Raw genomic sequence first — 25543 nt, forward strand, 5'->3', positions numbered from 1 at the left:
TATAAAAGCCAGAGGCAGCAGTGGACGGGATGAGAGATCTCCATCAGGATAACTGAGACTCGCAGAGCTGCTCCGCACACTCATTCAGATACGAACAATTAACGGTACGATGTTGATGCAGGACATTTATATAAACTTTTTATATACAATGTATATTTTTTTAGGTATAGGCCTAATTAAAATATATATTTTCTCTCTCTTTGTAACAGTTATATTTCATGTAATTGTTCATGAGTATTATTTTACTTGCAGATAATCACTGATAAGTCGCCAAAAAGAGGGATGAAGACCATCAACTTTTTTATCGATTTGTTTCTTATATTCGTAGCAAGTGATGCGAGCGCTTGGATTATCAGAAATGCGACTGAAACACTCGCCGGAACCAATCTCACTATCAATAAATCGGAAATGGATGATCATGGATTGGCATCAATACCCAAATCAAGGCGAAAACGGTACATTTCGCAGGGTGACATGATAGCAATTCTGGACTATCACAACAAGGTGCGCGCGAATGTTTTCCCACCTGCAGCAAACATGGAGTATATGGTAAGCAACCCACCCATCCCTTTAAACTTTCCAAAGAAACAATATGATGCATTTTACCCCTCATTATTAATACTAGCTATATAAAGCTGATTAGATTGATATACGGTGCTGCATATAAATCATTCGACAGCTCCTCCTGCTGGATACAATAAAATATTAAAATAGTTTATTATAATAGTATCAAACCATTTAATCACAAATAAATGTACTTCAAGACACTATTTTGTGTCTTGATTTAATGTAAACATTTTTACGTGGGTGGTGTAAATAGTCACATGACTAGAACTGTTTAATCCCAGTTTGATTGTAATTATTACAATTATTATTATAAAGTGTTATAAAGTCAAAGTATTCTAGGATTATCAGTCCTTGGCATTATATATACATTCATAATCATGGCATTATATGCCTACATAATATTAAAATAGGCCTAGTGATTGAACATTTAGTCACATAACCAGAGATGTTTAATCCCATATATAATCTCATTTGTATACATTATATATATATATATATATATATATATATATATATATATATATATATATATATATATATATATATATATATATATATATATATATATATATATATATATATATATATATATAATGTGTGTGTGTGTGTGTGTGTGTGTGTGTGTGGCATTAAACATCTTTGGTCATGTGACTAAATGTTTACATGAAATCACTATATACAGTAAATATAGCTATTTAGTCACATGACCATAGATGTTTTGGGCTATATATACTGCATGTATTTATTTAACAAAATTATATACTATTTATATATAAAATATTTATAAATTATGTATAAATTTCTTAAATAAATACAAATGTGTGTGTATTTATACATAAGAAATATACACAGTACACACACTTACTGCATATTATGTAAACAAAGTTTTATTTTGTTATTTATTTATATATATATATATATATATATATATATATATATATATATATATATATATATATATATATACATATGGCATTAAACATCTTTGGTCATGTAACTAAATGTTCACATGAGATCACTAGGCTTGTTCGAGATGTACTACACTAGCCTGCCACCGGCTGGCGAGATCTGACGGTTGCAGGTGGGGGAAGAGTACAGAGGCCCTGTCCCAAATGGCACATGTCATGTGCACTTTCGTTCTTGTGGACTTACAATGGCCACTGTGTGTGCATGTCTGTTAAGTCCACAAGACCATAGGTATCCCATTTGTCATTTAAACTTAAAGAAGGGTGCTCATGAGTGCCCCCTTTGCAGCTGCTATGCGCCCCCGATGCGCACTTCTGCTGAGCCCGCAAGACTGTGAGCTACGCAGAGGACTTTACCCGGCAGTCAAAGCGGCATTACGTCATGAAAGTGCAGACTCAGAGGAAGACCGTGAGGGTTTAGGGTGCCATTTGGGACAAGGTCCTAAGCGGCTGGTCTCGTTTTGCTCTTGCGGTACTTTGATGGCACATGTGATCGTAAGGCGGCTGCAGCCCCGATCAAAGTCGGACAAATTTTCTAACCACAATGCCGATCATTGCGGCACCGCATTAATTCGAACTAAAGCCTATGTGATTTCATGTGAACATTTAGTCACATGACCAGAGATATTTAATCCCAGTTTGTCCCTCAAAAAAAAAAAAAATAATTGTTGGGCAGTTTCATCTTATTTGACATGGATTTTATATGCTTTCCTCCATGGTAAAATTGTAAAAATAATAATATATATTTTTTTTTTTTGCACGCAATTACCAATTATTATGTTTTTATATATATTTTAGCTTTGGGATGAAGGCCTGGCCAGGTCAGCAGAAGCTTGGGCAGCTACCTGTTTTTGGGAACATGGACCTCCTTACCTTCTCCGATATCTGGGTCAAAACCTATCAGTCCGAACTGGCAAGTAAGTCTTGCAGGTGAACAGTTGTTTACTACTGAAACAGAACAACCTTACAGATCTTTATTGTTCCTTGAATAAAGAAGAATGGTGCTCATTAAAGACTTGAAATGACACTTTGGCAGCATTATCAAATTACAAACGATGAACAAGATTCAAGGCGACAGGCCAGACCAGAATTTTGTGTTTTGGATACAGTCTAGTGTTTTTTTTTTTTTTTTTTTTCCTAAATTGCACCAAAATTGTTTCTGCTCCTGCCAGTTACCGCTCCATTCTTCAGATGGTTAAACCTTGGTATGATGAGGTCAGAGATTATGCCTTTCCATATCCACGTGACTGCAATCCCCGCTGCCCGATGCGCTGTTATGGACCCATGTGCACACATTACACCCAAGTGAGTTTGGTTGCAAGTCATAATTCAGATTAAGCAAACAGTAAAAACTGGCATGTCTGATGCTATCTGAATGTTACAGATGGTGTGGGCGTCATCAAACAGAGTTGGATGTGCCATCCAAACCTGTTACAATATGGTAGTGTGGGGTGCCGTGTGGAGGGAGGCAACGTACTTGGTCTGCAATTATTCCCCAAAGTTAGTCATGTTTTGTGACTCTAGCCAGATCTTACCATTCTTAGTCTGATAATGCCAGCACATGACTAAAGTCTTTGTGGCATATTTTTTAAAAATAATCCTATTTTTTAGGGGCAACTGGATTGGCGAAGCACCTTACAGAGTTGGTGTGCCGTGCTCAGCCTGTCCTCCAAGCTACGGAGGTTCATGCAGCAACAACATGTGCTTTCCCGCCGTCAACTCAAACTTCATGTACTGGTTCAAATAAGCTGTCTGTCACATGATTAACAATATTAAGTGCATTTTTACATTGATGTGCTGTGTAATATATCTTTTTAAATCTATATGCATTTTGTACAGCAGATTTAGCTGCTTTTTTTGTATGTGATGATACTATCGATTCCAGAAATGGTGCTAATGTTAATACAATCTTAACATGACTGTTTTAGTATCAGCCATCATATTGATGCTCGTGGATAGTAGTTATATTTTCTTCTGGTGCACAGATCAAGTCTGTACTGATCACTCTATATAATAATGTTTATATTCCACTTTTATAGCCTACACATTAAGTCCATTACGTCAGGGTTTTTCCAAGGTGCTTAGACATAAAACATTCAAGCTATTTTGTGTTTTTATAGCTGTCCATGTATTTTCAGTAGCAAAAACCACTCTGAGGTTTTTGTAATGATAACGTTGAATGTATTTTCAACCTTTTTATTTGGTCATGTAAAGTTCTATTATATTATATGTTGTGGTGTGTGTGTTACATTTAACTGTAGTTTGGCAGTTCATGATAAATGATCATGGAATGGTGCTCTTCTGTGTCAAGGATTGCTACTCTGAATTTGATTTGCTTTTCTCTTTACATAATATTTGCTGAACAGTAATGTTGCCATGGTTATACTTACATGACCTCAGATTGTGACCTCCACATCCTAGTTTTTTAGTTCTCTTGGAGAGAGGAGATGCATCTAAGCTATTAAATTTATATGAATGTGCAATTTCATGAATTTGTATGATATATAATACATTATTTTGTGCCAGCATATCTTAACTAACAGTTCTTTCAATTGGTGGCTCACTGAGATGATTAATAACAGATATTTGTTATACATTCCCAGCACATAGTAGCGATGTTTTCGAAGAAGTAGCTTCTTCTTCTTTAAATGAGAGATATATGTAGATTGTATGCCCTTAAATTAATTTATCACCCTATACACATGATATAGCACATATTGCACTGTGACCCAATATGCAGTTGGTGTAGTTTAAGTGTTTCTACAGTTTTGTTCTGAAAATATAATAAAGAAGTCTTTACTACGTGTGAGTGTTTGTTTTTGGGTACAGTCAAAGGCTTTATATAGAAAGACAGTGCACTTTTATTATTATGAATGGGAGAAAGTGCAACGCACAATATTGCGGAATAATTCCCGCCTTCTAAATTAGATCCAATCGCCGATTGGTAAAGTCATGCGTCACTGCAACTTTTTTGTCATGATTCGAGCGTTTAGAAACAAAGTTTATGAAGCAGTTGTCAGATTTCTTTAATTATTTAAATATGAAATTTAATCGAAAGCTTGGTGAACAGCTTTGGAGAATTTGATGTTTCCCCGCTCCAAAGAGATAGGAGCTACACCTGCATGCCTGTGAAGCATTTTGTAAGATGGCCGCCGAGTGATATAACTTGTCTTAAAGGGATTTTGGTACAGTTTAAGGTGTACTGGATGTGTGTGAAAAGAAGCGTCATAGGCTACAAATGGATAGTTTTAAAGGTGCCGTAGAACGTCTTTTTAAAAGATGTAATATAAGTCTAAGGTGTCCCCTGAATGTGTCTGTGAAGTTTCAGCTCAAAATACCCCATAGATTTTTTTAAATTCATTTTTTTAATTGCCTATTTTGGGGCATCATTAGAAATGAGCCGATTCAGGCTGCGGCCCCTTTAAATCTCGTGTTCCATGCCCCCGGAGCTCGCGCTTGCCTTAACCAGCATAAACAAAGTTCACACAGCTAACATAACCCTCAAAATGGACCTTTACAAAGTGTTCGTCATGCAGCATGTCTAATCGCGTAAGTACAGTATTTATTTGGATGTTTACATTTGATTCTGAATGAGTTTGATAGTGCTCTGTGGCTAAAGCTAACATTACACACTGTTGGAGAGATTTATAAAGAATGAAGTTGTGTTTATGAATTATACAGACTGCAAGTGTTTAAAAAATGAAAATAACGACAGTCTCGTCTCCGTGAATAGAGTAAGAAACGATGGTAACTTTAACAACATTTAACAGTACATTAGCAACATGCTAACAAAACATTTAGAAAGGTGATTTAAAAATATCACTAAAAATATCATGTAATCATGAATGATGTCAGTTATTATTGCTCCATCTGCCATTTTTTGCTGTTGTTCTTGCTTGCTTACCTAGTCTGATGATTCAGCTCTGCACAGATCCAGATGTTAATACTGGCTGCCCTTGTGTAATTCCTTGAACATGAGCTGGCATATGCAAATATTGGGGGCGTACATATTAATGATCCCAACTGTTACGTAACAGTCTGTGTGATGTTGAGATTCGCCTGTTCTTCAGAGGTCTTCTAAACACATGAAATTTACACAAGAAGGAGGAAACAATGGAGTTTGAGACTCACTGTATGTCATTTCCATGTATGAACTCTTGTTATTCAACTATGCCAAGATAAATTCAATTTTTAATTCTAGGGCACCTTTAAGTTTACTGTAGATTTGGTGGACATTGCATTTAAGATGTATTTACAAATGCACACTGACATTTCTTCAAGTTCAAGTTGAGATTTATTGGATTCATTTGTAAACACATTTCTAAGATTTTCCTGGCACATGTTGCTTCACTTTGTTTCAGTGTCTTTCAGAGGCTGCTGCACTACATGACCTTTATTGATTGTGTAAACGTGTCTCTATGAAGCTAAATGGTTCCAGTTTTCCTGTACAGTTCTTCAACGATTCTCCTCATCCACTTTCCAGATCTTCTTTTGTATTATTTATTATTTTTTTAAACTCTTGTGTAACTTCAAATATATGCCTTTCTCTTCTGGTTCTGTTGAACAATTCAGAGCTGTCTTCAAATCTGCAGGACTCGATTATAATAGTTTTGAGACACCTGAAAATATTCCTGATCACTGTGCAAGACTGCTGTGGTGAAAACATTCTTAGCATTTCTGTATGTTGATAAAGCTGAAATATGAGCAATGGTGAACCAATAGTATGTTTGCTCAGGAAAAAAACAACACACCCCAGTTTTTATAATACATCAAAACATCAATATTGGCTGTGGATGTGAGCAGAGCAGAAAGAAACTGAAAGACTTCCCCCACTCCACCACCAAATAACAAACAGAACAATTCAGCTCTCTCAGCAAAATATAGGTCAAAACCACTGCATACATTAAAGGGCTTCTCTGCCGATCATTATTTTTCAAACTAAAGAAAATCTTCCTTTAGCAATTGCATGACCTCTTTCACAGATGTGCACATTGTAAAGAATACCTCTAAAGGGAGCTCATTCTGTACTAAGACACGAAAAAGTACCTGATATTATGTGACTTTGTCAGAAATATCAGATTATTATGTGACAAACAGCTTCTCAAATTAAAATGCAAGATGTAGAAATCCGTTTTTGTATAAATTTAATAAATATAATCATCCAGCCCAAATGTTATGTTCATGGACAATATTCAGAGTTCACGGAGCTCAAACTTTCATTCCATATAGTGAAGGTTTAAAAAAAAAATCACTCAATGCTGCCATCTAGTGTTTGTTTGACCTGTGACACAGTTACACAATACTGTACAGCAAAATGTCGATAGATAGATAGATAGATAGATAGATAGATAGATAGATAGATAGATAGATAGATAGATAGATAGATAGATAGATAGATAGATAGATAGATAGATAGATAGACAGACAGACAGACAGATAGACAGATAGACAGATAGATAGATAGATAGATAGATAGATAGACAGATAGACAGATAGACAGATACAGACAGACAGACAGACAGACAGATAGATAGATAGATAGATAGATAGATAGATAGATAGATAGATAGATAGAGACAGGCTGAGACAAACAGATACAGACAGACAGACAGACAGACAGATAGATAGATAGATAGATAGATAGATAGATAGATTGATAGATAGATAGATAGATAGATAGATAGATAGATAGATAGATAGATAGATAGATAGATAGATAGATAGATAGATAGATAGAGACAGGCTGAGACAAACAGATACAGACAGACAGACAGACAGATAGATAGATAGATAGATAGATAGATAGATAGATAGATAGATAGATAGATAGATAGATAGATAGATAGATAGATAGATAGATAGATAGATAGACAGGCTGAGACAAACAGATACAGACAGACAGACAGATAGATAGATAGATAGATAGATAGATAGATAGATAGATAGATAGATAGATAGATAGACAGATAGACAGATACAGACAGACAGATAGATAGATAGATAGATAGATTTACAAAGCGGTGTAGGGGGTAAAGCTTACGACATTATTAAATCAATGTATTCGAACAACAAATGTGCAATACGAATTGGCAACAAACATACAGAATTCTTCAGCCAGAAGACAGGAGTACGGCAGGGCTGTAGCCTGAGTCCAACGCTGTTCAACATTTACATTAATGAACTAGCAGTGCAGCTGGAACGGTCTACAGCTCCCGGACTCACTCTACAAGACAAGAACATCAAGCTCTTGCTGTATGCAGATGATCTGGTGCTGCTGTCACCCACTGCACAGGGACTACAGCAGCACCTGGAGAGAACTACTGCCAGAACTGGGCCCTGGCAGTAAACCTCAAGAAGACCAACGTTATGGTCTTCCAGAAAAAGTCCAGATGTCAGGAACACAGATACCAGTTCAGTCTAGGCAGCACCGCCCTAGAACACACGATGCAGTACACTTACCTCGGTCTGATCATCACTGCATCGGGGAGTTTCAGTATGGCATTGAATGCTCTCAAAGATAAAGCTCGAAGAGCTCTATACGCCATCAAGAAAAGATTCCAAAACATTGATTTACCAATTCCAATCTGGTGTAAAATCTTTGATAGTGTGATTCAGCCCATTGCGCTGTATGGAAGTGAGGTTTGGGGTCCACTCAGTGATCAGAGCTACACTAGATGGGACAGACATCCAACAGAATCCCTACACACAGAATTCTGCAAAATGATCCTAAAATTACAAAGAAGAACACCCAATAATGCATGTAGGGCAGAATTAGGCCGATTCCCATTGATTATTAATATGCAAAAAAGATCCCTCAAATTCTGGATGCATCTAAAATCAAGTCCCACAGAATCGCTACATTTTAAAGCATTACAAACCCACAAACTGAACCCCGAAAAGAGTCCCCTCAGTCAGCTGGTTCTGAGACTTACTAACCTGACTAACTCTACTAACACGAACCAGTCTCAGACCAGCACTGCTTCTCCAAACATCAAAATAAACCAAATCTTCAAACAATCTAAAAATACATATCTGGAACATTGGGATGAGGAAACTAAAACACAAAGTAAATTACAATTCTATCGAACTCTAAAATCAAATTATGAATCAGAAAAATATCTCCAAAGTGTCAAAGACACAAAGCAGAGACGGATCCTGACCAAGTACAGGCTCAGTGAGCACAGTCTAGCCATCGAGACCGGCAGACACAGAAAAGAGCTGGTTACCCAGAGAGCAAAGGGTGTGTGTTCACTGCAGGACAGGAGAGATCGAGACAGAGATGCACTTCCTCCTTCACTGTCAAAAATACATATCAATTAGAGATCTCTACTTCACCAAATTCAGTAACGTAATAAAGAACTTTACAGCCATGAGTGAAGTAGAACAAATAAAGTTAATATTAGGAGAGGGAACGACAGCAGCACTGGCTGCGAGATATGTGTGGATGTGCCACAGCCTGAGAGACAGCAGGTGAATGTGTGTAATGTGTATGTCTGACCTCAATGTGTTTCCCTACCGTCCACCACAGTGACCCTCCGTACGTGTGTGTGTATATATTTGTTTAACCACTATGGTACCAAATGTTCAGACATGTTCTATTGTGTTACACTGTTAATTTAATTTTAAGTTATGTTGTAATATTTGATAGCATTATAATATTTTATATTTTCTTCTATTATACAGATGTTTTTATTATTGTTATATGTATGCTTTGGCAATATTGTATTATTTGCAGTCATGCCAATAAAGCAATTTTGAATTTGATAGATAGATAGATAGATAGATAGATAGATAGATAGATAGATAGATAGATAGATAGATAGATAGATAGATAGATAGATAGATAGATAGATAGATAGATAGATAGATAGATAGATAGATAGATAGATAGATAGATAGATAGATAGAGACAGGCAGACAGGCTGAGACAAACAGATACAGACAGACAGACAGACAGACAGATAGATAGATAGATAGATAGATAGATAGATAGATAGATAGATAGATAGATAGATAGATAGATAGATAGATAGATAGATAGATAGATAGATAGATAGATAGATAGATAGATAGATAGAGACAGGCAGACAGGCTGAGACAAACAGATACAGACAGACAGACAGACAGATAGATAGATAGATAGATAGATAGATAGATAGATAGATAGATAGATAGATAGATAGATAGATAGATAGATAGATAGATAGATAGAGACAGGCAGACAGGCTGAGACAAACAGATACAGACAGACAGACAGACAGATAGATAGATAGATAGATAGATAGATAGATAGATAGATAGATAGATAGATAGATAGATAGATAGATAGATAGATAGATAGATAGATAGAGACAGGCAGACAGGCTGAGACAAACAGATACAGACAGACAGACAGATAGATAGATAGATAGATAGATAGATAGATAGATAGATAGATAGATAGATAGATAGATAGATAGATAGATAGATGATAGATAGATAGATAGATAGATAGATAGATATGCACTTCATACTTGAGTATAAAAATGAGTATGGATATGGCAGTGTTAGAAATGTTTGCAATTATGGCATTTACAAAAAACAAACAAACAAAAAAAAACATTAAAACACATAAACAAATAAAAATACGTTAGTTCTATGTTCACTTTGTCTAGATCACTAGAACTACAGGCAAATGCACCGGTTTATATACCTAAACGCTTTTGTGCTGTGGGTGTGGCGGTGTGCATGTGGGCGTGGCTTAAAAGTCCACTATAAATGAGAAAAGCAGCATCACAAATTTAAACATTTGAACGTTCATTATTTTGCCTGGCAATGACTCATGATGACTCATTCATAAAGAAACTTGCCAGCAGATCAAAACAGATGGACTCGTCTATTTGAAATGCAAAAACTGCAGAGAAACATTATTTCAGTAGGTCAACACCGGAGCTAAACGTCCACGCGCGGAACCGCATAAGGTAAAATGCTGCTTAATTTCAGTATAAAGAACACTTAACATTTCTTCTACAATATGTCAAACGTTACAAGGGTAACTCGAGTAAAGATAATATTTATTTCTTTAGAGGTAGCATTAGAGTTGCTCATAATATAGCTGAAGATGACTTCAAAGACTTCTGTGGTTAGTTTTAATGCAGACACGACCGTATGAAATATTGCATGTATGTGGCAAAAGGCGTACACAAGTCTTTGATAAGTGAGAAACAATCACCTTAGTTGTGAAAATGCTGAAGCAGCAGTTTTCAGTCAGGCTTGTGTGAACTGATTTATTGCTGAGCATCCATGCGAATCAATACACTCAAATCAAATCTAATTATATGATCTAATTCTGTTATATCACATTATGTACACATTTTATACAAAAATATAAAAGTATACATTAATGTGCGTTAAAGTTTAGATCTGATTACAATCATTTTGATTTCACAGGCAGAGGGCAGTTACCACTTTGGATTTTTTTAGGTGACAGTTGTGAAGGAAACATGAAGTGTGGACATGAAGATTTATTTAGTGGGTTTGTGCTGCTTGTGATTGTCCAAACGGTGGTTTCCATGGTCATTCCCAATGCCACCCACTTAGAAGCCATCCTGGAAAAATACATGGATAAGGATGAGGCGTGGTGGCAATCCAAGCCAAGAGGCAAGAGAGCAATTTCACAGAGTGATATGCAACTCATTCTTGACCTACATAATAAGCTTAGGGGTCAAGTGTACCCCCCTGCCTCAAACATGGAGTACATGGTAAGATCACATGATCTCTCTCAGTCACAATCCTGCTGAATCATGTTCCTAAACTACACAGATTTATCATGTTCTGATATATTTTTGCTGCAGAATGACTTTTACCTGCCATATAATCACTGCAAATCGTCTACATTATCATTTTGTCTGAATGACATTTTGTCTAAAACACTTAAAACTTAAATGAAGTGAATTTAGACATCATAACAGAATTGATATTAAATCAAATATAGGCTTTTATTGTTCACATGTGTTTACTGGCAGATACCAATAACTTAAAAATCTCTAATATTGTCTGATAATTAATATGGTACTACTAATATATCGTTCATTAAATCAAACTACATGAGGACAAAGAAAATATCAAATGTGTTTCAAAAACTACTGCAAATGCAAAAACCTTCTATAAGATGTCATGTGACTTTGAAAAGGATTTAAAAATGGTGCTGAAGTACAACTTTTCCATTGAATTGTGAGTTAAAAGTCTATTTATACATTGGTGGGGTCATTAGGGGGCTCATAAATTTATCAGATGGCTCTGCCAACCAGTATCAGGTACCACACCATAACCGCACTTTGCACAAATGCATTCAAACACACTGAACTACAGTCAAGTTTGTGGTCTATAACAAACAGTTCATCAGGTACATCAGGGAGGCCAAAATGCAGCTTCTCCTTCCCACGTTCTGTGGCTCACCTACTATATGTGGCACTCAGCCAGACCTCGCATTGCTTTCTGGCCAAATATGACCTGATACTTCTTAGAACCGTCTATGGTTTGTTGCTGCTGCTGCTGCTTCTTCCCGCTGCATTGCAGTTGGCAGGAACGGAGGCAAATATTGACTCGCACATCAAAGAACAGAATAGAATATAACACTCTAAATGAACTTAAACCATCCTATTATTATAAGTGTACAACTAAACAGTAGCTCTCTTTTTATTCCTAAAATATATATTTCCCTGCATTGTACATGGATCATTCCATACGACTGATACTTGTAATCAGCTGTAAGAGAACCGTTTCAAAACATTCTTCTTAGTCAATTACTTTTGAGTTGATAACATCTGTGGCGCTCTGGGACTCTGAACAATTCAGTGTTAAATCTGTCAAATCCCACCTGCCTGTATCCCACAGCAAAGTTTAACAGAATGTGTCTTTGTGTGGGGTGCAGGTAGGGGAGGAGACATTAGCTACCTCCATTCTGCGCAGTCCTCTGGGTAATTACTCTGAAAAGGAAGTGGAAGGAGTCACAGAGGAGGCATATCTCCCTTGGAATGCACCCAGATGGTCGCTGTAACTGCAAATTAGGCATCACAACAAATAAACAATGTCAAGACGGGTCTCAAAGGCCACATAAAATTCCAGCGGGCTTTGCATCTCTGTGTTGGTTCTGCTCATATGCAGAAAGCTTGATATGCTTTTATGAGACTTAATGACTGATGTTACATTCACATTGATGATAAAAATGTTAAGTGCATGTTGATGACAACAAGACATATTTTATACAGCTTGCTTTAATATCATAAACAGCAGGAATGCAATCTAAGTAAGATTAAAATGCAAGGTAATTTTCTGGTAATTTATTATGAAATATGAAAGAATTATCAAGGTGGTTCAGCAGTAGTATTTGTTGAGGACTGCCGGAATGGAATGCACCAGCTCTGCACATATGGAACAGATTAGCGCAGGGCAGCAAACTACGTATATGTAATTTTAAATTAAGCTGCTGTGTATTGAAATAATCAGAACCCTGTGCAGAACAGTACACTGTGCTTATTCTTTCATACAAAACACTTTAAACCTGTGGCGATCCTAATGGCAGTTTTAATGTCTTTTGTCCCAAGTTAGTGAAACAGAAATTCTTTATGGTTTTTAACTTCAACCGGCCCACTTGTAGATTCTTATCAATCTACTGGTCAGAAACAACCGTGCACTGTAGGCAGGTTCAACCTTATGCCAAAAGAATGTTTTTTGAGGTGCTTTTGCTCTTTAAAACATTTGTTCTCCCAGAAAATTCTGCTATCTTTTACTCACCCTCATGTCAACCTGTACGAATTTCCTTTTCCCTTTTTTTTTTTTTTGCGGAACACAAAAGAAGATATTTTGAAAAATGTTGATAACCAGTACATTTACTTTCACTGCATGGACAAAAGAAACATTGAGACATTCCTCAAAATTTCGTACAGGTCTGGAACACCATGAGTATAGTCTCGCGTAGCCAGACCTTCAGACTGACGGCAGAAGGTCTGAACTCTATCGCAGCTTTCATTGGCCAAAGACTGCCCAAGAGGATGTTTGACTGACATGTAACGCAACTAATCACAATTCGTTTTGTTTCGCATTATGTTTAGGGGTATGAAAATGTAAAGTCTATGTCCCTACAATTACAGACCGTTTTTACAGACCAATTTGAGAACGTTTTCTGCAACAATGGAGCCGTGAACGTCACATACTTTTGAAAATCCAGTGTTTAGTTGATCCTGGTAAACGCTCATTGTCACAGTTGTAAACATGACGGCGTTCTTCTTCCGCGAGGGCGTTTGGCGTCATGGCATTTGTTTCCAGGTGGATCGTTAAAGAATGCGATACACACGTCTCCCGGACATCCTGTAGAATTCAACCAATCAGATGACGAATTTGAAAATCCTAAAGAGTTTCCAGTTAAAGGAACACTCCACTTTTTTTGAAAATAGGCTCATTATCCAACTCCCCTAGAGTTAAACAGTTGAGTTTTACCGTTTTCGAATCCATTCAGCCGGTTCTGGCGGTACCACTTTTAGCATAGCTTAGCATAGTTCATTGAATCTGATTAGACATTTAGCATCGCGCTTAAAAATGACCAAAGAGTTTTGATATTTTTCCTATTTAAAACTTGACTCTTCTGTAGTTAAATCGTGTACTAAGACCGACAGAAAATGAAAATTTGCGATTTTCTAGGCTGATATGGCTAGGAACTACACTCTCATTCAGGCGTAATAATCAAGGAACTTTGCTGCCGTATCATGGCTGCAGCAGTGCAATGATATTACGCAGCGTCTCTCACAAACGTTTCCATGGTTGCAAGGCACGTTCCCTGTGCAAGCAGGGGCTCACGGGCGCTGCGTAATATCATTGCACTGCTGCAGCCATGGAACGGCAGCAAAGTTCCTTGATTATTACGCCTGAATGAGAGTATAGTTCCTAGCCATATCAGCCTAGAAAATCACAACTTTTTATTTTCCGTCGGTCTTAGTACACGATTTAACTACAGAAGAGTCAAGTTTTAAATAGGAAAAATATCAAAACTCTTTGGTCATTTTTAAGCGCGATGCTAACGGTCTAATCAGATTCAATGAACTATGCTAAGCTATGCCAAAAGTGGTACCGCCAGAATCGGAGATCGGCTGAATGGATTCGAAAACGGTAAAACTCAACTGTTTAACTCTAGGGGAGTTGGAAAATGAGCCTATTTTCAAAAAAAGTGGAGTGTTCCTTTAAGTGTGCCATATGCATCAGACATTCAGCCAACGGTCCGTGGGCGTGACGTTTTAGGCTGAGACTACCCTGAGTAAATGAAGTATCCCTTTAAAGGCACAAAATGTGCACTAAAAATAGTTTTAGTTAATAATTTTCCATTAAAACAGTAATATACCGTAAAACAATGCATTCTGGGTAATTTTATTTGTCAACAAATATTACCCAGAATACATTGTTTTACGGTATATTACTTCTGTATATTACAATGCATTCTGTATATTACAATGCATTCTGGGTAAAAAATAGTATTATTGTAAAATTATATATTAGTATTAGTAAAAAAAATAGTATTATTTGTAAAAAATATCACAGAGAATGCATTGTTTTACAGTATATTACTGTTTCAATGGAAAGCGGTATTTTACTGTGTAAATTTATTTATTTTTGCTGCTAGAGGTCGCTTAATCAAAACAATTGCGTAGCTTTATGACGCCTTGATTTCGCGGAATCGTGGGAGGTGTTGTCTTCACATCTATAGCTGGCGGAAAAGAATCTGACGGGAAATCATAAATCATATTCATGGATGAGCTAATGTGTTAAAGATTTATTAACATTACTGTATGAAGCAGTGAGACACTTGTTGCACACTGCAGTAAACTCGAGCGATATTACGCATGGTAAAACATGGTACTCGTAAATCAATCAAGAAAACGAGATTTAAACAATAAGACTTGCTGTGTTGAGCTACATAACAATTAGATTTATTAACATTCTTGGAAACATTTGGGATAATGTAAGTACAACAAAATATATTACATTGCGGTTTTTGGATATTTTAATTAAAAAAAAATTACATATTGTAGCTTTAATATCTGGATCTTTTACCGTTATTTACTGCACAAATGATGACAGGTTCAACTGCTGTGTTACCTGCATTCACACAATCAGTGTTTAGGATTGGCAACCTACGGTAACCTATGTTGGTGGAAGACAGTGACGCATAGTTCATTCCGTCTCTGCAAATTAACGAAACCACACATGAAAATGCGCAACACACACGAGACACGCGGGTGCAGCGCAGAGTGGCATGTTGTACAGTATGATATTGTCCAGTACAGTTATATTCTCCTGAAAATAGGTTGTCACTCTTGTAATTACCTGAACTGTTTTGAACGTAACTGTTTAGGACTCAAATACAAGACTGATAACCGTTTATGCTGCTGTGTGAACCTGACTTGTGTTTCTACGCTGTGACAGGTGTGGGACACTGAACTAGAGAGGAGTGCTGAGCACTGGGCACACACTTGTCTGTGGGAACATGGACCGTCTCACCTACTGACCCGGATCGGGCAAAACCTGGGAGCTCACTGGGGCAGGTGCTGTATGGATAAAAACAATATTGAGGTCACATCAAATAACACCTGCATCTCATGCAGATCTCACTCAATGCATTAACTGTTTGCTTTAAATATGATTTTCTTTAGAGACAGACCCCCGACATTTCATGTCCAAGCCTGGTATGATGAGGTGAGAGATTTCAGTTACCCCTATCCACAAGAGTGTAACCCTCACTGCCCCTACAGATGCTCTGGACCGGTCTGCACGCATTACACACAGGTAAATCCACATTCACATTACCAAATCAACAATATTCTCAAAATTCTGGCAAGTGTATAAAATCAAGCACCTAGGTATGCAGACTGTCAGGAGAACGGTACTTGCCTGACTGCATTGTGCCAAGTTTAAAGTTTGGAGGAGGGGGATTATGGTGTGGGGTTGTTATTCAGGGGTTGGGCTTGACCCTTATTTCCATTGAAAGGAACTCTTAATGCTTCAGCATACCAAGACATTTTGGACAGTTTCATGCTCCCAACTTTGTGGGAACAGTTTGGGTATGGCCCCTTTCTGTTCCAACATGACTGCGCACCAGTGCACAAAGCAAGGTCCATAAAGACATGGATGAGTGAGTTTGGTGTGGAGGAACTTAACTGGCCTGCAAAGAGTCCTGACCTCAACCCCTTTGGGATGAATTAGAGCGGAGACTGCGAGCCAGGCCTTCTCGCCAACATCACTGCCTGACCTCACAAATGCGCTTCTAGAAGAATGGTCAAAAATTCCCATAATCACACTCCTAAACCTTGTGGAAAGCCTTCCCAGAAGAGTTCAAGCTGTTATAGCTGCAAAGGGTGGGCCAACTCCATATTAAACCCAATGGATTAAGAATGGGATGTCATTAAAGTTCATGTGCATGTAAAGGCAGGCGTCCCAAAACTTTTGGCATTATAGTGTATTTGTATTTTCACAACATATATTGTTTCAAAGCATCTTTACAGAAAATCATAATATTAACCCTTTCATCACCAGCATTTTTAACATTTTATGCTAACTTAATGCATACTTTCTTTATCAATACTTGATCCAGAGATTACATACTCTTTCAGAAGATGCGTAATAGTGGCCTTTACTGTATAACAATAAAAACTTGGATTGCCGGAAAATTCCGTCAATTGCAGGGAAAGAATTCATGTTTATAATATCTTAATATCTTCACGCCTTAAAGTCACATTTAGCAGATTCGAGCCGGACGATAATATAGTTAAAATTTTATGACAATACAAGCAATCAAGCAGGTGAGATATGATTTATAGTAAATGTGATATTATGATTTGTTCACAGCTGGTTTGGGCCACAAGCAACAAAATTGGCTGTGCCATCAATGTGTGCTACAACATGAATGTATGGGGGATGATCTGGGCCAAAGCCGTGTATCTGGTCTGCAATTACTCTCCCCCGTAAGAATCTTCATCTTTTTTTTTGTCATTTTCAATATGATATAATTCTAATAAAGCACTATTATTAGCTTCTACCATTTGGCATCCTTTTCTCAGAGGTAACTGGTGGGGACATGCACCATACAAGCACGGGACCCCTTGCTCTGCCTGCCCACCCAGCTATGGTGGCGGGTGCAGAAACAACCTTTGCTATAAAGGTACTAAACTGAATATATTACTCAACTGATGTTTAATGTTCCTTTTTTTGTTACATATTTAAAAATGGTAGACTTAACTTGTTAATTTAGTGTGATTAAAAACAATGAAAAAAAAGAAAGAAAGAAAGAAAGAAAGAAAGAAAGAAAGAAAGAAAGAGAATTCAATTCAATGTATATGAATTATCTTCATTTAGGGGCTTTTTGCAGCAAATTGATATGTGATTAATTGCGATCATTTTGATGATTCATTATCATAACGTACAGTAGTGGCCAAAAGTAATGTCTGAAGGGGATATTTGTTTTTAATGATCACACAAGTTTGATTAAATATGAGGAATTTTTTTTATATATATTTTTTAAATATTTGGTTAAGATATTTATCTGACATTATCTGATTAAAGTTGTTAAATTTCGAGAAAAAAGTCGAGATAAAATGTTGAGAATAAATTTGTTAAATTATGAGAAAAAAACGTGTTAAATTTCGAGAAAAAAGTCGAGAGAAAATGTTGAGAATAAATTTGTTAAATTATGAGAAAAAAACTCGTTAAATTTCGAGAAAAAAGTCGAGAGAAAATGTTGAGAATAAAGTCATTAAATTACAAGACAACAAATTCGTAATTTTCGTAATTGAACCATTTTATCTCGACTTTTTTCTCGAAATTTAACAACATTTTTCTCATAATTTAACAAATTTGTTCTCGTAATTTAACCACTTTTTTCCCGTAATTTAGAGTTTATTCTCAACATTTTATCTCAACCTTTTTCTTGAAATTTAACGAGTTTTTTCTCAACATTTTATTTAGACTTTTTTCTCGAAATTTAACAACTTTACTCTCGAGATGGTTTTATTTTTTTATTATTGCCTGGCCCTAATCCTCTTCCATATGTAGTTAATTTGATTAAAATATTTGTAACTATTTACATCCCTAAAGAAGAACATTTTTTTAGCTAAAATTTGTAAAGGCTGTAACATTTTTAAAATGTAATTAAATTGTGCTCACTTCAGATGATGGCAGTCATTATCATTACACCCCCGAGACAGAGGAAAATAACTATATCGAACCAGAGCCCGTCCGAAGCCATGACCCTCACTACAGGGATGAGACTACAACACCGTCTCCCAATGAGAACATTGAGAGGAATGAAGTCATCAGTACTTCCCAGATGTGTAAGATGATTTAAGTTCATTGTTTGACTTAAGATATTAAAAAGTGGGTGGGGCTGTAATGTCTTTGCTGGGTGATATCAGAAGGCATGTATGTTTCTAAGATATGTACATTCTCTTGGGGTACGTTTACAAGCAGAAACCAGTTTAATATTGAAGAAAGAGAATAGTATTCAGCTAATTTAGCACATGATAATCCATTACTAAAAGGTTAACCAGAAAATACATAACACATCTTTGTTTTTATATAATTTTTCTGCAGCTCAGCAAGTAGCATGTGATACTAGATTACGTGATCAATGCAAAGGAACTACTTGTAACAGGTAAAGTAGGTTGATTCACACATCAGTTACAAAAGAATGTGGTTAGGTCATGCTACCATGTATTATTTTCATGACTGGTAAATCTTTAACAGGTACGAGTGCCCGCCAGGCTGCCTGTACAACTATGGAAAAGTAATTGGATCGGGTCATTATGACATGGTAGGTAAATACATTCGTTTTGTATTACTTTTCATTTTTATGTGGAAACAGCTCTCAAGATTACAAGTTGATTTTTTACAGTTACATATTTAAATACTATATCCAGTTTTAGATGGATTGTGGTCAGCTCAGGGTCTCTCTCATTAATTTTGCTCTTTTTCCAGCAATCCAGTATTTGTGGCAGCGGCTTGCATGCTGGAATAATAGATGACGATGGAGGCTGGCTGGATGTCACCAGGGTGGGCAGAAGGCAACGATTCTCAAAGTCCTTCAAAAATGGAGTTCAGACTCTGGCGTAAGTCATAGAACCCACATGCTTATTTCATGCTGCTGGATGTAGGTTCAACATTGTTCTTACATTTTATTTCCATGTTATTCCTCAGGAAAAATCAGAGTGCCAATGCCTTCACTGTATCAAACGTCCCAGGTTAGTGCACGTATGATCATTATTAATGAGATAAAGTTGCAAGAGTTTTGTGAAAAGAAATTTAAAAACAAATGTTTTGTGACTTCCAGTGAAAGCAGTTAATTGTGAATCTACGGTGGCACAATTTTGTCCTTTCAAGAAACCAGTCCAACACTGTCCCAGGTGAACTTACTTTATAATAAAAATTATATTGACAGATTACACCAGGTACCATGTAGTAAATTTGTAAAAAAAAAGCATTTTTTTGTTTAATAATGCAACAGCTAATAAGATGTGTCTTTTTTTTTAGGTTGTATTGTCCTCGTAATTGCTTGTACAACAGCTATGCCCGAGTAATCGGGACCCGCTATTATTCAGATGTAAGTCTTTAAGCCCATTTAAGGGGCCGTTCACACAGAACATGTTTTTGCATTCCACCGCACTGCTTTTCCATTGTTTTTCTATGTAAACATGCACTAGATGGACATCTTTGATCAATGCTCTCACATTTTGCATCTTTTGAAGTGTCTTGCACATGACACAGGATTAAAAAAACGTGATTCTTCAAAGAAGTTGAAGTTGTTTTAAAAAAATGCGTCTGAGGACATTGTAATTTTTATCCTTCCGCTTCCCTACATTGCCCTACGTGTGTTTTTAAGCACAAAAATTCTGTTCTGTGAAAAATTCTGATTCTGCGTAAACAGAAAAAAAGTTTTTTTTTTTTTTTTTACAACTTTCTGCCTTGATAAATATTATGAAGTTACTGCAATCTTCTAGTTACGTTAGAACACCATTATATCATTAACAAAAATATGATAAGAGGTCCGAAATATCTCAGTTGTTTCTCCTAGCCTGCAATTTGATGAAATGGAGAGCATATACAGACTTTTACCATAGTTTTCTGCTTCTCAGATTCTTCTTCTGAGAAAAAACCCACAGTATTCTTAACTAGATATTATACTATACTATTTTTAATAGTGAGAATTGGACCCTAAACTAAAGTGTTACCAAGATCTCAAACTGCTCAGATTTGCTCAGATGTTTTAATTGGACTTCATTTAACTAAAACTTTCCAAATTATTTGTTAATAGCTCTATACAAGTATTATGTCAAAAAATGTCTGATTTGTATCTACTTTTATTTCTACTAAGGAATTTTAGGAGACTCATTTGAAACTAAGTTGATACTTGAACATAATTGATTACTCACATAAATCTCCTGAGCTATAAAAGAACAATGTCTGAGCAATGAAATGCTCTTTTGGGTCGCTCTATTGCAGCTGTAAAGCCACTCTTCTGTTACAACTGCTGTAGAAAATGACCCATATTTCCTTTTTCTGTCCCACTGAGCAGAATTCCAGTATATGCAGGGCAGCTATCCACGCAGGGGTAATTCGAAGTGACTCAGGTGGTTATCTGGACGTAATGCCTGTGGACAAGAGGAGGCAGTACAAGGGCTCCTACCAGAATGGCATCACCTCAGAGAGGTACTGAACGTGTTGAGTCAGCTTTTGAGCTACTACTGCTATGTAGCTGATCTTTCCTACTTGACTTCTGGTCTTCAGACTAATCATCTAATATCCCTCTTGGTTGGATAACGTAATAATTTTATATAGTGGCTGGCTGAACCGTAATCTTATAAACTCTGCGTTTCTCCTAAGTAAAACCAGACCACCTACACAGCCTGGTTTTATTTTGCTTCATTACATATCCTGTTGAGGGCATCATGAGTATCTGAAGCGTGATTAATGAATCATACTAGCATTTAAATCATATATCTTTCTATCCTGCTGAATCTGGATTAATATTGGCCATTATTCTTCCATTTAGCCTACAGAATCCCCCAGGAGGCAAAGCATTCAGAGTGTTTGCGGTCATTTGAAACCATTCTCCAAGGACGGATGCAAAGAAATAGAGCTCTTGGTAATGTAACAGCCGGTAATTACCACACATTTGGTTTGCTGGTCTTGCTGGGCTGGATTTAAGGCCAGTACTGTCACGAAAAATCTCCTCAACAGGAAAAAAAGACATTGACTTTGACACCATCTGGTCTTGAGAAAATTGAGTCTCCATGATTTTTTTGTCTGCATGTAAATGTCATGTATATTAGTTGTAAATACAGTGAGTTTTTATTCATTACATTCATTCTTGTATGTTTTTATATAGGTATATGTTGTTATTTTAAGCTCATAAATATATAAAGCATTCCTTAAAATAACAAAACAGGTAATTGTGCATGCAAACACAACAGTCCGAACACGTCGAATGTGTAGAAAAGGCCATATAATATTACAGTTTATATTTTTGTAAACATATTTTTATATCAGTGTTCAGAAGCTGCTCAATGGTGTATTGCGCTTTACAGTATATTATGCTGCGTACGTTCAGAATTTGATACTGTAACAACCTGGCAGGCCAGGAAATCATTGCTTTAGAAGAATTTGAAAAATGTACCACAAAAGGAGCAATATGGAAAAGCAGAGAGACTTTTTAGTGTTATTTATTATCATGCAATCTAAAATAAAGATATTTAGACTCACAATTCTTCTGTTGCAAATATCACTATAATATCCTGTTATGACTTTGACTGTGAACCTTTTGAGTACATCTTATTGCAAAGAAAGTATATTGAAATATTTCACAATGGTCCCATCACAATGTTCAGTTTTGATGTATTATGTATTTGAATTTCTGTGATTGTTGGCTAAACACAGCTGTGAGGTTATTTCAAATTCAAGACTCTGGAAAGCACAGACGGAGCCTCTGCACCTTGAAGAATGAAAACGCAACGTGCCTCATGTAAAAACACTCAAGTTCTGCTGGCAGTGCACCGGCACCACAGACAAAGAAGGACATTGTGTGTATGCTGGTGTGTGTGATGATTTTAATCTCACTTCCTGGAGTGCATTTCCTCCATGTCGGGGCACAGATGTGGTTGAGTGGTAGTAACAGGCTCTCTGTCACTCACCTTGACCTCTCTCATTTCCTGTCTTGCCCTCTCAGGCTCTCTTGAGATCATTGCCTCCAGGCTTAGAACCCTATGCAGTTTATCATAAAATCACAAGTGTGTTTCTGCCTTGTTCATATAGCCATCAAATGTAGACTTTTTAAATAACTTAATAAGATGCACTCATTAAATTTCTCCTTATTAAAAAGTTTTACTCGTGAAGAAATAAGTAGTACACTACCATTCAAAAGTTTGGGTAGGTAATATTTTCTTTTAAGAAATTAATGCTTTATTCAACAAGGAAGCATTAAAGGTGCCCTAGATTGTTTTTTTACAAGATGTAATATAAGTCCTAGGTGTCCCCTGAATGTGTCTGTGAAGTTTCAGCTCAAAATACTCCATAGATTTTTTTTAATAAATTTTTTTAACTGCCTATTTTGGGGCATCATTAACTATGCACTGATTTTTTCAGCACGGCCCCTTTAAGAGATGCGCTTCCTCTGCCACACGAGCTCTCGACTATATATACATCACATAAACAGTTCACACAGCTAATATAACCCTCTAATGGATCTTTACAAGATGTTCGTCATGCATGCTGCATGCATGCTTCGAATTATGTGAGTAAAGTATTTATTTAGATGGTTACGTTTGATTCTGTGTTAGTTTGAGGCTATGCTCTGTGGCTAACGGGCTAAAGCTAACATTACACACTGTTGGAGAGATTTATAAAGAATGAAGTTGTGTTTATGCATTATACAGACTGCAGGTGTTTAAAAATGAAAATAGCAACAACTCTCGTCTCCGTGAATACAGTAAGAAACGATGGTAACTTTAACCACATTTAACAGTACATTAGCTACATGCTAATGAAACATTTAGAAAGACAATTTACAAATATCACTAAAAATATCATGATATCATGGATCATGTCAGTTATTATTGCTCCATCTGCCATTTTTCGCTGTTGTTCTTGCTGGCTTACCTTGTCTGTGCACAGATCCAGACGTTAATACTGCCTTTCCTTGTCTAATGCGTCAAATGGGCTGGCATTATGCAAATATTGGGGTCATACATATTAATGATCCGTAACAGTCGGTGTTATGTTGAGATCCGAGTGTTTTCTGGAAGTCTTTTAAACAAATGAGATTTATATAAGAAGGAGGAAACAATGGGGTTTGAAACTCAATGTATGTCTTTTCCATGTATTGAACTCTTGTTATTCAACTATGCCGAGGAAAATTCAAATTCTGATTCTAGGGCACCTTTAAACTGATCAAAAGTGACAGTAAAGACATCTATAATGTTATAAAAGATTTCTCTTTCAAATATATGCTGTTTCTTTTCATCAAAGAATACTGAAAAAAAAAATGTATCAGATTCCAATATTTACAAATCATCTTATTAGAAGATTTTCAATGAATTTAAGGTCTGGGCTCAGAGGTGCCAATTCATGTGTAAAAATGATTATTCATCCTCCCTCCCAATCCTTCGTTCACAGTTTGAGCCTGATGAATCTTGACATTGTCATCCTGGAATACAGCCATGATGTGAAGCACTCACCCTCATGTCGTTCCAAACCCTTAAGACCTTCATTCATCTTCGGAACACAAATTAAGATATTTTTGATGAAATCTGACGATGAACGAAGGTCTTATGGGTGTGAAACGACACGAGGGTGAGTGCTTAACTATACATTTTTATACTTGAAATATACCTTTTACTGTGCTTTAACTCTTTCCCTGTAAGCCAGCACCATCATTTTTGATCTTTTTCACAAAACTTCCATGGCTCCCAGAATATTTTGTTGTATGAATATATGAACATGCAACAGGCATATATATCAAAAGAAAGAACACAGCCTCTGCTTTTAAACAAACAAACAAGATTATTCTAGCTTCATGCATTCTTCTTTATCAACACTTGAATGTGGGTAAGCTTCATTTAGAAACATTTTGAACAAAAGCTTAGAAAATCGCTTTTTGTCCAAGACTTAGAAAGACTTCAGATTTAGAATGATCAAAACAGGTGAATTAGATTGAGTCCATCAACTCAAACACCCCAAAACTTGCGCAGTCATTACCTCTTCATGGGTTCACCATTTCATTCGGTAACGCTAGGTAGTTTGATTTATATGCTGCTAAAAGTTTGATGATCAAGTTACATGTGTAAGCAATGCTTCTATCGCTTGTTTTTGCTTCTTCTTTACCTGTGTTTTTATCTGGAGATTCTTTGCTCTTTCAGAAGATGCATGATAGCGCCCCCCTACTGTATAACAGTGAACACATGGATTGCCGGAAATTTCTGTCAGTGGTCGGGGAAGTGTTGATTTGATTTGAAGTAAAATCCTATCTACACTAACGGTGGACTACACAAAAATTCACATACTTAGAATTAGGAACATAATATAAATCAAAATTTTCAAACAAATCTACTGGATTGGATGCCAAAGCATGTTTAGAGACAGTATGTGAAAAAAGTATTAATAGGCTACTCAATCAAACGAGTAAACATAACTACAAGCCAAGTGTACTTAAAATATTTAACTTTTAAGTATATCTTGATCAAAAGATTGAGTACAAGTAGGCCAAATTATACTTCTCTTAGACTTTTCTGTCAGTATAAGTCAAGTATAATCTTCATGTTATTGGAGACCTCCGACGGTAGAATAAAGTCATTATGGCTGGCTGTCTACAAAATTATTTGTAACAGAACATTATGAGGTCACAAAATGTTAACTATAGCATAAAGGCTAACATCTTATCAGCTTTTGTAAAACAATTTGCAATAGAACTTACACATTGCAGTAGTTACCCATCTTTTGCC

At 36.4% G+C, this 25543-nt stretch overlaps 2 protein-coding genes across 2 annotated transcripts; both read left to right on the top strand.

Moving 5' to 3' along the window:
• Positions 1–282: 282 nt before the first annotated feature.
• On the top strand, positions 283–3279 carry pi15b (peptidase inhibitor 15b). The gene is made up of 5 exons (XM_067363686.1): positions 283–549; positions 2331–2449; positions 2705–2837; positions 2917–3032; positions 3144–3279. Exons 1-5 carry the CDS (start codon positions 283–285, stop codon positions 3277–3279), a joined length of 771 nt encoding a protein of 256 aa, XP_067219787.1.
• Positions 3280–10395: 7116 nt separating this feature from the next.
• crispld1b (cysteine-rich secretory protein LCCL domain containing 1b) lies at positions 10396–22229 on the top strand. Its single transcript, XM_067362862.1, has 15 exons — positions 10396–10492; positions 10962–11272; positions 15987–16105; positions 16214–16346; positions 17406–17521; positions 17618–17718; positions 18725–18886; positions 19146–19206; positions 19299–19365; positions 19530–19660; positions 19749–19792; positions 19882–19954; positions 20082–20151; positions 21124–21257; positions 21601–22229. The coding sequence occupies exons 2-15, from the start codon at positions 11015–11017 to the stop codon at positions 21650–21652; spliced, it is 1521 nt and encodes a 506-aa protein (XP_067218963.1). The 5' UTR covers positions 10396–10492; positions 10962–11014; the 3' UTR covers positions 21653–22229.
• Positions 22230–25543: the final 3314 nt, after the last annotated feature.

This window comes from Chanodichthys erythropterus, chromosome 16, assembly GCF_024489055.1.
Source record: "Chanodichthys erythropterus isolate Z2021 chromosome 16, ASM2448905v1, whole genome shotgun sequence".
Lineage (NCBI taxonomy): Eukaryota > Metazoa > Chordata > Actinopteri > Cypriniformes > Xenocyprididae > Chanodichthys > Chanodichthys erythropterus.